The 13501-nt window shown below is 42.8% G+C and overlaps 2 protein-coding genes across 2 annotated transcripts; both read right to left on the bottom strand.

Annotated features, from left to right (window-relative positions):
* Positions 1-5205: 5205 nt before the first annotated feature.
* Positions 5206-6940, bottom strand: LOC108148691 (V-type proton ATPase subunit S1). The gene is made up of 2 exons (XM_041709630.1): positions 6536-6940; positions 5206-6266 (listed from the first exon to the last, which is right to left on the bottom strand). The coding sequence occupies exons 1-2, from the start codon at positions 6860-6862 to the stop codon at positions 5445-5447; spliced, it is 1149 nt and encodes a 382-aa protein (XP_041565564.1). The 5' UTR covers positions 6863-6940; the 3' UTR covers positions 5206-5444.
* A 206-nt stretch (positions 6941-7146) lies between these two features.
* On the bottom strand, positions 7147-13480 carry LOC108148688. Its single transcript, XM_017275832.2, has 10 exons — positions 11649-13480; positions 10361-11273; positions 9748-10300; positions 9028-9684; positions 8677-8960; positions 8301-8622; positions 8155-8239; positions 7907-8096; positions 7561-7841; positions 7147-7502 (listed from the first exon to the last, which is right to left on the bottom strand). Exons 1-10 carry the CDS (start codon positions 11869-11871, stop codon positions 7393-7395), a joined length of 3618 nt encoding a protein of 1205 aa, XP_017131321.1. The 5' UTR covers positions 11872-13480; the 3' UTR covers positions 7147-7392.
* Positions 13481-13501: the final 21 nt, after the last annotated feature.

The following is a 13501-nucleotide window of genomic DNA, read 5'->3' as shown; positions in this document are numbered from 1 at the left end:
GTGCACACCTTCAGCACAAAGTCGGCTCAAAAAGCGGAGATCAAGGCAGCTGAGAGGTCTAAAAGAGCTACACGGAGCCCCATCGAGATTAACTCCTCTGCAGAAGCATTTTGGACAAGTTAAAATACACACAGAAAAGACTAGACTTTAAACTTTAATATAATTGAATAAAACATATTGGTATTTATATTGTGTTGTAAATACTAATCATACCAATCATGTGTTATTAATATTATACATTTATGATACATAACATAACATAAAGTTAATAGAAAATTAAATTGTTAACTTTAGGGGTATGCCTATTCAAAATTCGTTTATTTAGGCTAACTTATATACTCAGAAGTGCAGTTTTTGAAAATCCATTTAAATTTGATAAGGTAAGCTTGACAAAACATTAAAAATAAAACTACAATTTTAAAATACATTATTTTATCGTTAATAAAGCAAGACCACTGATCCTATTAAAAAATTGGTTATGTTACTGACTTATTTATTAACCCTGGCTATTGTTTATACTTTTAAAATATATATCTCTAGCAGTGTACCAGCGATAGTAGCAGCTGTTGCCTCCGCCCGTCGACCGATTGGAATTGAGCCAACTAATGGCCAATGTTTGTTTGTTTTTGGCCAAGTTAAAGCGCTCGCCGCTTCGAGCGGAAAGTGCAAGCCAGCGGTGCAAATGCAGCTGCTGCTGCTGTTGCTGCTCTTTTACAATTTACCATTTACCGATTGTTAGTTTAATTGCAATAATGGACGACTCTGCGGGGGGCACTCCGCATCATGGGATTGGGGAATTTGGGTTAGTGTGTGCGGTTTTGGCAGCAACAAGTTGGGGAGGAAATCGCACAAAAGACGAGCTTTCTACTGATGCTGGGCCCAAAATGCCTGGCTTCGATCCAAGAATCTCCAATGGATTGCCCGCGATTTTATGACTTTGGATGATGCAACGGTGGGAAAGGTATTAGAGATCTTTCTGCTTCTATTTTGCATACATATGTACCTTTGGGTGGGCTGCACTTTGGGTTTCAGCCCAGTCTCAGCTAATTAGCTTAATTACCCAATGCCAGAGGCGTATTAATTTCACTGGCGGCAAACGGTGAAAAATGTTGGTTCAAAAACAAAAGCGAGCAATGTGTTGACTTCACTCCCATCGCTTGCCATGCACAGGGAAAAAAAGCTAATTTGATAATTGATTTTATTATCCTATGCCACGAATATTTATCATTCATTAAAAAAAAAATATTTTTACCTATATAGACTGATTAATTGTAATGTAATTTGTTATATTTTAAGTGCCTAATAGAGAAACAACGAAAACTACCAAGAGACTAGAAAAAACTAAAATAGATTGTGATAGTCTAGAATTTTACACGTCTATTTAAATTTTACCAATGAAACTCAATGGCCTTAAAGTTCAAGGTGTTAGAATTTGTATTTGTAATTATTTTAAAATTAATACATATTTAAAAGGAATATTTGATAAAGTCATATTTAACGTTTTGGTTAAGTCAGCATATTAATTAGTGAATAACTAAATCGTAACTATTGTTTTCGGTGTGTGTTTTGTGGGATGAGATGAGCGAGAATGAGCCGAGATCGACGGGAACTGATTGGAGCCCATTGCCAGCGCCTTGGCCAAAACATTCGGCCTCGGGCCAAACGGTCTATCTGCATGCATGTATAGTAGACCAAAACCCCAAGCGCCGAGGGCCCGAAAATTGCGCCACCTTCACGTGTTGCGCGCAATTGGAAGATGCTCCACAAACTGTAACCAAAGCGGAGCAATTAACAAGCTCGGGCTCCCACAAAGGTGAATATGGTACGAGAAGTACGGATAGGGGCCGTTTATTCGCGGCAGGTCGGTGTGCGGCATTTGCATTTAGCCGGCCTAACAGGGCGTTAAGTTTGCGACACGGCCATAAAAATAGTGGTACATCTCGGCGGAGTTAGGGTACTTATCTGCCGTAATCCAAAATACCTAGTATTGGGTGTTAATAAGTCAAGGTCTCCGGCAATGGAGCGCACCATCTGTGACTTCTCTCAGGGGTAATGAGTAGTTCCACCGATCTCACACATCTTCCTTTTCCTTTCTAAACGCATTTCACTTTTCGCCAACGCAGCAGCAGCAGCAGACAGGTGTGCAAATATTTACGAGAAATTGTTAATTGGGACAGAAGTGGGGAAAAAAAACAGAGACTTTTTGGCGCATTGGGAAACCGCTTACCAAATCAAGTAATTAACGGTTTGATTTACTAAACGCATCGGATTGTCGCCGGTTGGTTAATGGTTAATGGTAATGGTTGTTACTCGACGCTCCACACTTCATGTTCATGTGCGAAAAGTCGCCAATTTGATGTTTGTTTTTTTTTTCGGTTTTCCTACCTGTTCGCTTTTCCATTTCGTTTCGAGTGCGCCTGCGCACTTTTCACTGCGTTATTTGTCAGGTCTCTGAGGCAACTGTTTATGCCTCGAAACGCGACATTTTCCCCCGCCAGAGACATCTGCCAGTCCTGCCAATTGGCGATTTCTCTTTCGCTGGAAAAATGTGGCAATAATCGTAAAACTTTAACACAAATATTGAGCGGAGTAATTATGAGACCCACAAGTAGCCACTTGGAAACTGACAACTGCAACTGCAAACAGCAGACTGCAAACTCCTAAGTGACTCGGGATGACTGCAACTTTCAGCGACTGGATTGATCGTTAGGATTGATCGCTTGGCCCGATTTCTGAGCCATGACCACCAGATAGATGTTGGTCAATCTGGGGAGAAACTACTATATTCCACTGCATCGCATGGGCCTGACTACTGATCATCCCATGATGCACTGGTAATCCTCATGAATTTTATTACCTCATCACCAAGTGCACGAATCTCGCTGATAAACATCACTGCAATCGTCGCAGATACAAAGATACAGGTACCAAGCTCATTTCCGTTGGCTGGCAGCCCTTTGAATTGATTAAGCCCCCCTCTAAGAGCCACTCTATTGTGGTGCATCCGCGGCTCAAATCTCTCACCTCGAGCTTCCGTGAAAATAATTCAATTTCATGGCGCATTATCAGGGGCAATTGAGTTCTTATATAAGACCCTCGAGGAAAGGGCACAGATTTGCCTCTATTGCGCTGCGGTTGCAGTTTGCAATTAAACCCCGAATGGACAGCGCACTCATCACTTCGATGAGGGAGAAATTGGCCCCTCTATGGAGAGAAGGGGGCATTGCACAGAAATAATCTTGATTATTTTCCATCACATGGAAAATGTATCTTACAAATCTGTAAATACCCCACTCTATTTCATAAGAAAGTATTTCCAAAACGTTCAGGACATTGCAAGCACAACAGCATTTTCAATTACAAATCTCTTTCAATTTTTTTAAAGCCAAAATAGTTTAATGAGATTTTCAAGACGTTTGTTCTTGTTTTCAGGTTGCAAAAATATTTTATACTTATATATCAAACTTTTAGAGTACAAAAAAAAACCGCAATAGTTTTTCTCAGTGAACCCACTCGGTGGTGCGGCACATCATGTGGCTGATATGCGCGGCTCCTTGACAGGCGGTTCGGCTTGGCTCGTTTTGGTTTGCTTTGGTCTGGCCAGCCGTTTGACAACAACTTTCACAAACTTTTGCCAGGCTGGTCGCGCGATCGCGATTCTTATTACAGAATCAGGTGCGGGACTCTCACTCTCTCTTTAAGTCACTGAACTGGCCACTTCCACTTGCATCTTGCAACTTGAGGCACGTTTGGTTGACAGTAAAAGTAAAGCCGCGCGGAAAAAGTGAACGCAATCGAAGGCGACCCACTTCCCGACCCAACAATAATTCGCCCCGATCTTAATCTTCATCTCTCTCTTTTCTTTTTTGGGAGGGGGGACAAGGGAGATGCTGCTCACATATATTTTGGAAAATCTGTGGAGAAAAGTGGGTGGCCCACAGCCAGCAGCGGCTGTCTGCTGTCCGCTGTCCACTGTCCACTGTCTTCTGTCTGGTGTCGAGTGTCAGTCGTAGAAACAGAAATCGAACCGAAAAAACTGGCCGGACAAACGCACACGCAAAATAAACCAAAGAGGCCCAAACGAGCCATTGGCGTGACTTAATGATGCATAAATAACCGAGGCTTCCAGTTGCCAGACTGGGCTTGGCTCTGGGTCCAGCCAAAGATACAGATACTTTTACACCCAGAAGAAGATTGAGAAAAATGGGATATCATTTTAAAGTCTGTCCTCCCTGAAATAGGTTTCTCAAAAATTGTTACATTTAATTTTAGCTTAAAACCAAAACGGGTGAAAAGTCAAATGTAAATAAAAATAAAATTCAGAAAATTCTCTAAATAAGAGAACACCTGTGCACAGTGTGAAAAATTTTAAGTCGCAGTTCTAATTTATTTTTTCTGCTGACATACTTATGAGGAAAGTTTAAATACTAGATAAAATAGATTAAATTGTATTTTTTGAAAACAAATTTAAAGCGGTGACAACAAATGCCGAAACTATTTCATGACGATTTTCTTTACAGTAATTAAGAGAGTTTGATCATTTTATTTTATCATTTTTCCCACTAGATAACCATTGTGATATTTTATTAAATACAAACGCCAACCAAATAACTTATTTATATTGCCTGATTTTTTTTCAGTGTGCAAATGCAGCTCCCGCACGCATCTCTATCGTTGAGTTAGGCTTAATTGCGCACACTGCCGCTGGGGGACCAATGAAAGTGAGCTGCTGATCGCCGGGGAGAGAAATGGGTAAAAACAAAAGTGAGCCGCCGCCAAGATAACCAGAATTTCCAGCCGGACTCCTCGCATCCTTTTTTGGCAGTCTGTGCAGAATTTCAACGCTTTTCACTTTTTCCTCTGGATTGAACTTTGTGTCGAGATCAAAGAGAGAGGCTTACGCGCTTGTAAGTAACCGACATATTTATGGAAAGATTTTGAAAGCCCAATAAATAAAAATTTGTTATCAATACTATTTCTCATTACTAAACTATTTGTTATTTATTAGTTTGTTATTTTATTAGTTATTTAGGAGTTTGATTTCGATTTTTATATGTTGTTTCTAACAAGATTTTGGGCCATTAAATATGTAATTTATTTGATTATTATTTAAACAGAATTATGTGTTTTCAAAGTATATGGTAGATAAGTTTAATGTTTTTTATAACACGTTATTTTAACCACTTTTAGATAAACTTCACTGGCTTTGTTTATATTTTGCAGATATATATTTCAAATTGTTCATATCGATTTGGGACTTTATGTCAGTAATACCATAGCACATACACGTAAAGCACAATCAGCACGAATAGCAGATGGATGAGGAAGAGCTCGATGGCCAGGGTGAACAAGGCCAGTGGCTTGAAAGCCACATAGGTGATCTGGATAAACATGGCTCCCCCGGAACTGTTTCCTCATTAGAGATTAGATTCTCAATGGATGATCTACTCCTGTATGGTGAAGGTCAACTGCTTGCTGCGCGAACTCTCGAATCGATTGGGCGTGTGCATGCTGAGCATGGCGGAGATTCCCAGGCCCAGGATGCCCAGGAGCAGGGTCACCACGAAAAGACCAGCCAGGATTGGGGCCGTAACGAAGCCCACGCAGTCGTAGACCTCGCCATACTCCTGACGGCCATTGAGCCACGGCTGCACCTGGAAATCACTCAGGAGCAGACTTTGGATCGTCTCATTCCGGGCGGGATTCAGGAAATTTACATTCTCCGCCGAGCAGCGGTACGAGAATCCCAGTGGAGCCGAGGGCAGGGTGTACTCATCACCCCGGGCGACCAGCACACTCTTCAGATCGCGGTACTCCACCTCCACATTGCGCAACGTCCAGGATCCCTGGATGAGGGTGAACTTAAAACGCAGCGTGCACTTCTCCCCCGAAGGCATAAAGGTGATGCTCAGTCGGCCATAGCCCTTCGTTCGCTGATCGTCGAAGGTGATCTGCTTGATGTGCTCCTCCAGCTTCAGGGTGTCGTTGGTCAGCCGGAGTTCCAGGGGTCCATTGAGACTCAGCACCGCCTTGTTGCCCTCGGCCACGTAGATGAAACTGGCCTCGGTCTCCTCCGGACCCTCGGCTGCCTTGGCCTTCTCCTCCTCCTCCGGAGAAGCCTCTCGCTTGGCCAGGAAGTGGGCCTCCTCCTCGCGGCTGGCCAGGATGCCCAGTACCTCGCCACGGCCGTAGTTGTTCAAGGCTTCGTTGTAGGCCGTCAGGATCTCTGCGTCATCCTCTTCCCCGTGTCCCGAAAGGCTCACCACCTAAAAAAAACAAAGCGGATTAATATATATGCTCGATAAAAAGATCAAAAGAATATATCTTTCACAGAGTATGTTTGAATATATATTTCCATTATTATTGCTAAAAATACCTCATGCTTTTTTCTGTATTAATATTTGGATTATAATAATTTTGTCTTTCTCAGACCATTTCAAAGCATTTTATTTACTTATAATGATAAGATCTCTCCAAAATTTAGATTGCCCTCAAATCCACAGCCATTATTTCCTATTTATAGCTCGTAACTCACCTCAATGTTGGCATTAAGACCGAAGGGCTCCGCTGCGAGACTCCTTTGCGGCAGATACGTCCAGGCTGCACTCTTGACGAGATTTTGGAACAGGGGATACTTGGTGCCCTCCAGTCGACCGGTTGAGTTCCGCACAAAGACCACAATGGCCTTGGCCTCCGTGAAGAGTTGCGTCAGCGGGAGTTCCCTGCTTTGCGAATCCAACAAGGCCTGCGATTGGAGACCAGATACCCTGGAGTGTCCCCAGAAGATAAACGGTCCACTTATGGAGGCAGTGCAGCTGCCAAATGCCAGGCCCAACAAGGTCGCAACGAGAATCAGCTGCATTCTGGAGTTGGATTTAAATGTGCGTCTTCACTGGGGTCTCTAACACCAAAGACTGCTGCCCTCGATTGAATGAGGGATGTATGTATGTAGTGAAAAATCGATTCGTCAAGACTCATGCGCAGAAATAAAACAAAAGTGGTGGGTCTCGATGTGTGGTAGAATATGCTCCCATATAATAGGTCAGTTCCTCTGAGTTATAGTAAATCCACCACCATGTTTGAAACTACGTGTTTCTCTAACGTATCTTTAGTTTAAACACTTTTAGGAAAACACATGTATAGGTATTTGGGAGCCAGGAATATAATTTAATTAAAAATATTGCAATAATAATTACTGTACAGATTATAGACAATTTTTAATGGAATATTTACATGAATTATTAAATTAATGTTCATTGAGCTTAAGCCCTCAATTTTACAAACATCTAGATGCTAAGCTAGTGACTAAAACCATTTAAAATCGATATAAGTTTTTTAGAACAAAAATATACAAACAGATTTTTCAATAAAACACTATATTATATTTACAATTTATAGGAACCTAAGGGCTAAGCCGATGACTACGAAAGATAAAATGAAAGGCTTTGGTTCGGTTGGAGCTGAGCTTGTGGAATAAAAACCACCCCTGATGTTTTTGGTACCTGTTGGACAGATAAGTTACAACAGATTAATTCTTAACTTTAAATCAGGACTGCTTACGCTTCTCATTGGTATCCCTAACTCCACAGGTGCGATATGAAATGGTGGCCTTTCGCTTTTGGTTCACATAACCTGGAATAAATAGACTGGGGGCATCCAATCTCCCAGCGGCTATCAATCGGGACATATCCAACTCCAGGCGATGGGCCAGTGGTCCCTTGAAATGGATAATCATCTGGATGCAGGCGCCGCCATGCAGTTCCTTGGTCTTACGGGCGTCTACATCCAACATCCACTCTGGGATTCCCATAACGGATCGCAATTCCTCCAGAAACTGGGCACTAATTTTGTTGATTTAGGTTTAGTCAAGGTACATTGATGATCAATATTTATGTATAGTACTTACACCACGAAGCGGGGTGGTTTTTGCAGGTTAATGTACTTAATTACATTGTGATCGGGTTCTATATTTGCACAGGCAAAGCGCTCGTGGGAGTGATCGGGTCCAAATATGACAATGGATCGTCCAATGGCTCCTACAGGAGCTTCCAAGGGAAAGTTGGAGTCGGTTAGGACTACGCGTTGCCCTCCGAGGTCTGGGTAGACATATATTAGTAGGGGGTATTTATTTAAATAAAATAAACCCTAACTTACCTATAGTGCCCAAACGAGCGCCCACATCGCCCACGTAGCAGCGCAAAGGATTATCTGGACTGCACTCCTGCTCATACAGATCCAGCTAAAGAAATTAACAGATAGTTAAATTATGTACGATCTTTAACCATCATGGGCTAACTCACATTAAGAGGATCTGCCAGCTGTGTGTAGTACGGATTCCAGACGTATCCGCCAGCCACACAACGTGTGATTGTGGGCTTTACGGCTGCATCCACGCCCACGGGATTGACGAAGATCTGCCAATTGTGGTCCCTCGTAGAGTTCCTATCGTTTTTTCCCGGATGCCGTAGTTTTACCTCGATCACCGTCTCCGATTGGCTGCCATCATTGTGGATCAGCTGCGTCATCTTAATGTAACCATAGGCATAGCCCGTAGGATGATGGAAAGAGGCAATGGCTCTGAGCTCCCTGGCCTCACTGGGACTATAGCCACGCTCTAGGGTACTAAAGTTTTTAATTAAAATGAGTGATTATTTTGAGAAGAAGACGGTTTTTTACCTGCAGGCCCATCTCGCGTTCTTTTGTTTCTTCTGGATAACCACAGATCGACCAATAATGCTGTTGTAGCCAAAGAGCGGAAGATTCGTATCGTTGTAGGCATCCTCGAACTGAGTGACCCCTTCAAGGCCTCCAAATTTTCCACTTAAATCTCCCATCTCGTACTGGTCGGTGGTGCCCCTTCTAGGAGGTGGTGATGACTTTGGACTGACATCGAAAGGATTCCAGTGGCCATACAAAGTGGAGGCCTCGCAGGGAAAAGCCAGATTGGCTTCCACAGGGGTCTGAAATAAGTAATAAATTAAGGAATATAAAAGAAGTATAATAATGTATTTAAATATATAAATTTACCCTGTGAATATGATAGCCTGTGTTGTCCTGCAGTCCCTTAAGTTGCACCTCCACATTGGTGATATCGTACTCCGATTGCTGGGTGATTTCCACTCGACCACTCACAGTTAAAGGATCTCCGTTGGCATACCACTCCTTGGCCACCACTTTCCGGCGGAAATGTCCGATGACCGCGGAGCAGGCCAATCGTTCGCCCCTGGCTTTCGGACCACTATCCTCATATATCACTAGGGATTTCCCCAGGATGCCATGCCGACCAGATAGTGGTAGATTACCGTCTACAAACATCCTCCTGCTGATTTTCTGGGCAACCCTTCTGCCCCCAGCGATGGTGAGTCTGCCCGATCTCGCATCCATGGCTCCCATTCGGCACATGGAGGGTAAATTGGGTTGGCAGAAGTCATCCACACTACGATTGCCCCAATCCACTCGGTAGGGATTATAGACTGGTCCTGCGGAAATGCAACGCTGCTGCCAATCGTAAAAGTCCTTTCCAGGCGCATTGCTGTGTATGGCCCAGCGGTGCTCATACGTGGTATTCTGGGTGGAACCATCCGCTTGGATAAGGTACTCAAACAACACAGAGGTGTCCTGCCAAGGCTGCTCCGCCGGCTGTCGGAAGATCACACGACCCACCACCGGATAGCGGAAAAGAACCTGAATATAAAAATTACAAAATAATTGGATTAATAAAATAATGTAATAATATTATTAACTAACCTGAGCCGTAACCATATTCTGCTGATAGATGCCATTTTTCTGATATTGCCCCAGGCTGGAACAGCCCCATATATTCTTCGTAATGTTAGAGACATCAGTTCTGTTGAAGGTGTATATGACCAGACTCCTCTGATATATGCTATGACGTCCTTGAAGTGGCAGGAAGACATCCCAGTAGAGGCCATTCAACTCCGAACTCGTTCCAGGAAGGACATACTGATGCCAGTAATCCTTATTGCGTCCCTGCAGTTTTCCAGAGAGATCGCCCAAGGGATACTGCTCCTGGGTTCCATAACCGGGAGGCGGAATATTGTCGCTTATCTCACGAGGATTGTGCATCTCCCCAGTGGTGAAACAATAGTCCTCGTGACCCATCCTTTGTGGTACTGGCGGCAGACTGTGAATCCGAAAGGCGGCCACGTCTTCGGCAAACTTGCGACTCACATGCTGAGAAAGCGGTGCACCCAAGGTGAAATTGAGGAAAGTTGGGTCGAATTTGGAGCGCTGCATGAAGGTTACTTCTCCCTTGACTCCCCCGGAGTTGATGAAAGTTCTGCGGTTAAAATTAATATAAGATTTGTATGAAAGGCATGGAAAGTAAAGCCCCACTCACTTGTAGGTCAGCGGTTGGACATGACGAATCTTAGTGCATGCCAGGTAAGAATCCGGATGCTGGTTATCGAAAAGCACCAGGTAGAGGGTCCTGTGCGGAATAGTGAGATCCGAGGGCAACAGAGCCAGCTGAGCATCTCTAAAAACACTGCGCTGGGGCGAACGAAGAGCATTCTTGGCCACCCCAATCCTTCCAAGACGAGCATCTAGATCACCAATTCCATTTCCTGCTCCACCACCTTGAGGATCAAAAACCAGCTGCAGAAAGTTGCAGTTATCCTCGGTGCGATGGTGATCATGCTTAAAGATATCAGTCACATAGATCTTCCAGTGATGCTGGGTAAAAGATGCCGCTTTACTTTTATCGTCCCCCAAAGCCGGTGGTTGCTCCCTAATGTGGTACAGATCGGAGTAAATTAACGTATCCCCAACAGCTCCCTCTGCCGGAGCCAACCAACGGAAGTGAACGGATCCGGCAATGGGTGTGTTGAAACGCGCCTCCGCCATATGCTCTACGGAACTTTGAATGGTGGTTATGGTGGCGCAAATCCGCGCATTTGAGTTAATCTCCGTCAGCACTAAGGACTTGCCCCATATTCCACGATCTCCAATCAGCTGCATATTGCGCTCCCACGTGGACGTTTCATTTCCGGGGAGCACCAGATACTCCAGATCCTCATCGAAGCTTACAACCTGGGAGCCCAGCCGACTCAGTTCGCAACGATCTTGGGGATCGATATTTGTGTAATCCACTGGGAATCGGCGCACTCCCCAACTCCACACTTGATCGGGATACTGCAGCGTGGCCTCCAGATTAGCCTTGATTTCCACCGTGGTAGCATTCACTTGCCGAAAAGTAATCTCTCCATGCAGACCACTTTGCGAGATATACGCGATCAGATGCTGTGCATCAGCTGAGAGACACAAAAATGAGAGTGAGAGTGTTTGGTCGAGAGTGTGGTGAGTTATCACAAAGGTACACAAAGAGAAACAATATTGATTTATGCAGATAAGATAATTTTAGATATCCTTATTAAAGCTGAATAACTGCATCAAATAAAAACATTGTTATTGATACTATGATCAAAAGAATTCTGATCTTTTTATATTTCGAATAATAACAAGCTTATATTTGTATAGTTTAGACATTTTCAAAAAATAAACATAATTTTTATTTTTCTTTGTGCACTCGAGAGTGTGGTGAGATGTGGCAGACACAGCCTGAGATACTTTCGATTTCTTCAGGCACGCAAGATTAGCATACAATACAATCGATTCCCAGCACTTACCGGCACTTATAGATGATGCAATCCAACAGGCCGCCGTGAACCACAAAATGTGTCCCGCTTGATCCATAGTTCTGGTTTTCCCTTCCGCAATAACCAGATTACTTGCAAAAGTAATTTTCAATCGGATGTGGCAATCGTGGCTGACTTTCACATCGTAGTGCGCATGCGTGCGCCTCGAAACTCGACTGGAAACTGGTCGCACGAAGGTTTCGGCTTTGGCCATCGACTTGGCCAAGTGTGGGGAGTTTGCCACTGCGCTCCGCTTTGTTGGCTCCCCAGCTTTATCGGTGGTTTTGTTTTGACCTGTAACTGGTTTCCGGCACGGCTCAGCTGAGTCACATATATGTATGTATGTATGTATGTATGTACAATAGCCCAAGCTCCAAACTTCAAACCCCTTCCCTGAGAAAGTCAAACTGCAATTGCTTAGTTGTTGTTTTTTCAAGACGACTCGCTTATGCTTTATTCCAAGACTTCGTCATCGTATCATCATCTAGGTATGTTGTATAAAAACAGTTACTTGTTTTCTATTCTTTTTTTAACAGTTTCTTTCTTTTTTTTTTTTTGTTAATATTTCTGACCGGGTTAAAAACTTTTTAGAATTTTTTCATCTTGCCGTGTATAGCTTAATTTATACTGAAGTAAAGATTCGATTCGCATTTAACAACTTGTGGCATGTTGCATTTTGAAATGAATTGGTGTGTATGGTGTATGGTGTATGGTGTGTGCTCGTGTTGAGTAGTTAGTGTAAGTACATAGTATATAATGTGTGGCTTTTTCCGATCAGCCTGGGTACTAGTGGTTCTGGGTACCTTAATCAAACTAAAATCATCCACCCCCCCATCACCAAATATCACCCCGGGGGGAAAAGAGGATCCTCCTCGAAGTTTCGAAACGCATTAACTAGAAACACTGGGTTGGTTGTTTGATCGTTTCTTCATATTTCAGATATCATATTGGGTTGTTGTTCTGTTTGTTTTGGGTGGTTTATAACGCTGATAGTTCATAAGCAGAAAGTTGTGGTTGTGGTTGTGGTTGTGGTGGTGGTGATTAAGTTATGTAAATTCGCATTAAACAATTTGAGTGAATGAACTTAATGTTTCTCTGTTATTAGCCTAACTCTCGATAACTTGCAATAATATTGATAACTCATAACTGATAATCATAATTAATATTGAAATTGAAATTGAGTAACGAACGATAGATATGCATAACGATAAATATTGTGTATATAGAAGGATATAAATAATTGGCTCTCAGTTAAATGTCCTTAACAATAGTTTGCTATAGGTTTGCCTCTCTCTCTCCAGGTCCTGCGAGATTTAACGAACGAAAATAGAACATCAAAACTCACAAAACTCGTTTAAAAATTCATATTCATATTCAAATTCAAATTCAACTCATGGGTGCAGGCCTAACAAATCCAGCCTGTTTACCCAACAACATCATCTTCATCTTCATCATCATCTTCGTTTTCGTCCTCCCTACATCATCACATTCTCATTATCATTGCGATTTCGTTCTAGATCTGGTATTCATCTCTCTCTTTGGTGTTCTTCAACGGACAGCGATTAAAATAGACACGGCTTGGTTGTTGTTTTAAAGTTTTTTTTTGTTGATTTTATAGGTGTTTTAAATAAAATAGATAGCATTTGTTTTATAAATTTTACGTGTAAAATTTAACAGTAAATCAACTAGAAAACTAACGCGTCAGTTCTTGCCGTGACAGTGAACGTGATCGTAAGTATCCCTAACTATGATGGACAGATACATGGTAAATGGTTCTGAACGCTACCAATTTGTTGCTGAAGAAGTTCAGTTTCAGTTGTGATCGGATCGGATGTTGCTGATCT

This window comes from Drosophila elegans, unplaced genomic scaffold (genome assembly GCF_018152505.1).
Source record: "Drosophila elegans isolate 14027-0461.03 unplaced genomic scaffold, ASM1815250v1 contig_476, whole genome shotgun sequence".
NCBI lineage: Eukaryota > Metazoa > Arthropoda > Insecta > Diptera > Drosophilidae > Drosophila > Drosophila elegans.
Note: the sequence above shows the minus strand (reverse complement) of the source record. Positions and strands in the feature narration are given on the sequence as shown.

Coding starts and splice junctions, on each gene's coding strand:
- LOC108148691 (XM_041709630.1), bottom strand. CDS start 6,862: ATGCAGCTGATTCTCGTTGCGACCTTGTTGGGCCTGGCATTTGGCAGC. Junction 6,267..6,535: donor GTCTTAATGCCAACATTGAG/GTGAGTTACGAG, acceptor TGTTTTTTTTAG/GTGGTGAGCCTTTCGGGACA.
- LOC108148688 (XM_017275832.2), bottom strand. CDS start 11,871: ATGGCCAAAGCCGAAACCTTCGTGCGACCAGTTTCCAGTCGAGTTTCG. Junction 9,685..9,747: donor AGAATATGGTTACGGCTCAG/GTTAGTTAATAA, acceptor TTTTATATTCAG/GTTCTTTTCCGCTATCCGGT. Junction 8,961..9,027: donor CAGGCTATCATATTCACAGG/GTAAATTTATAT, acceptor TACTTATTTCAG/ACCCCTGTGGAAGCCAATCT.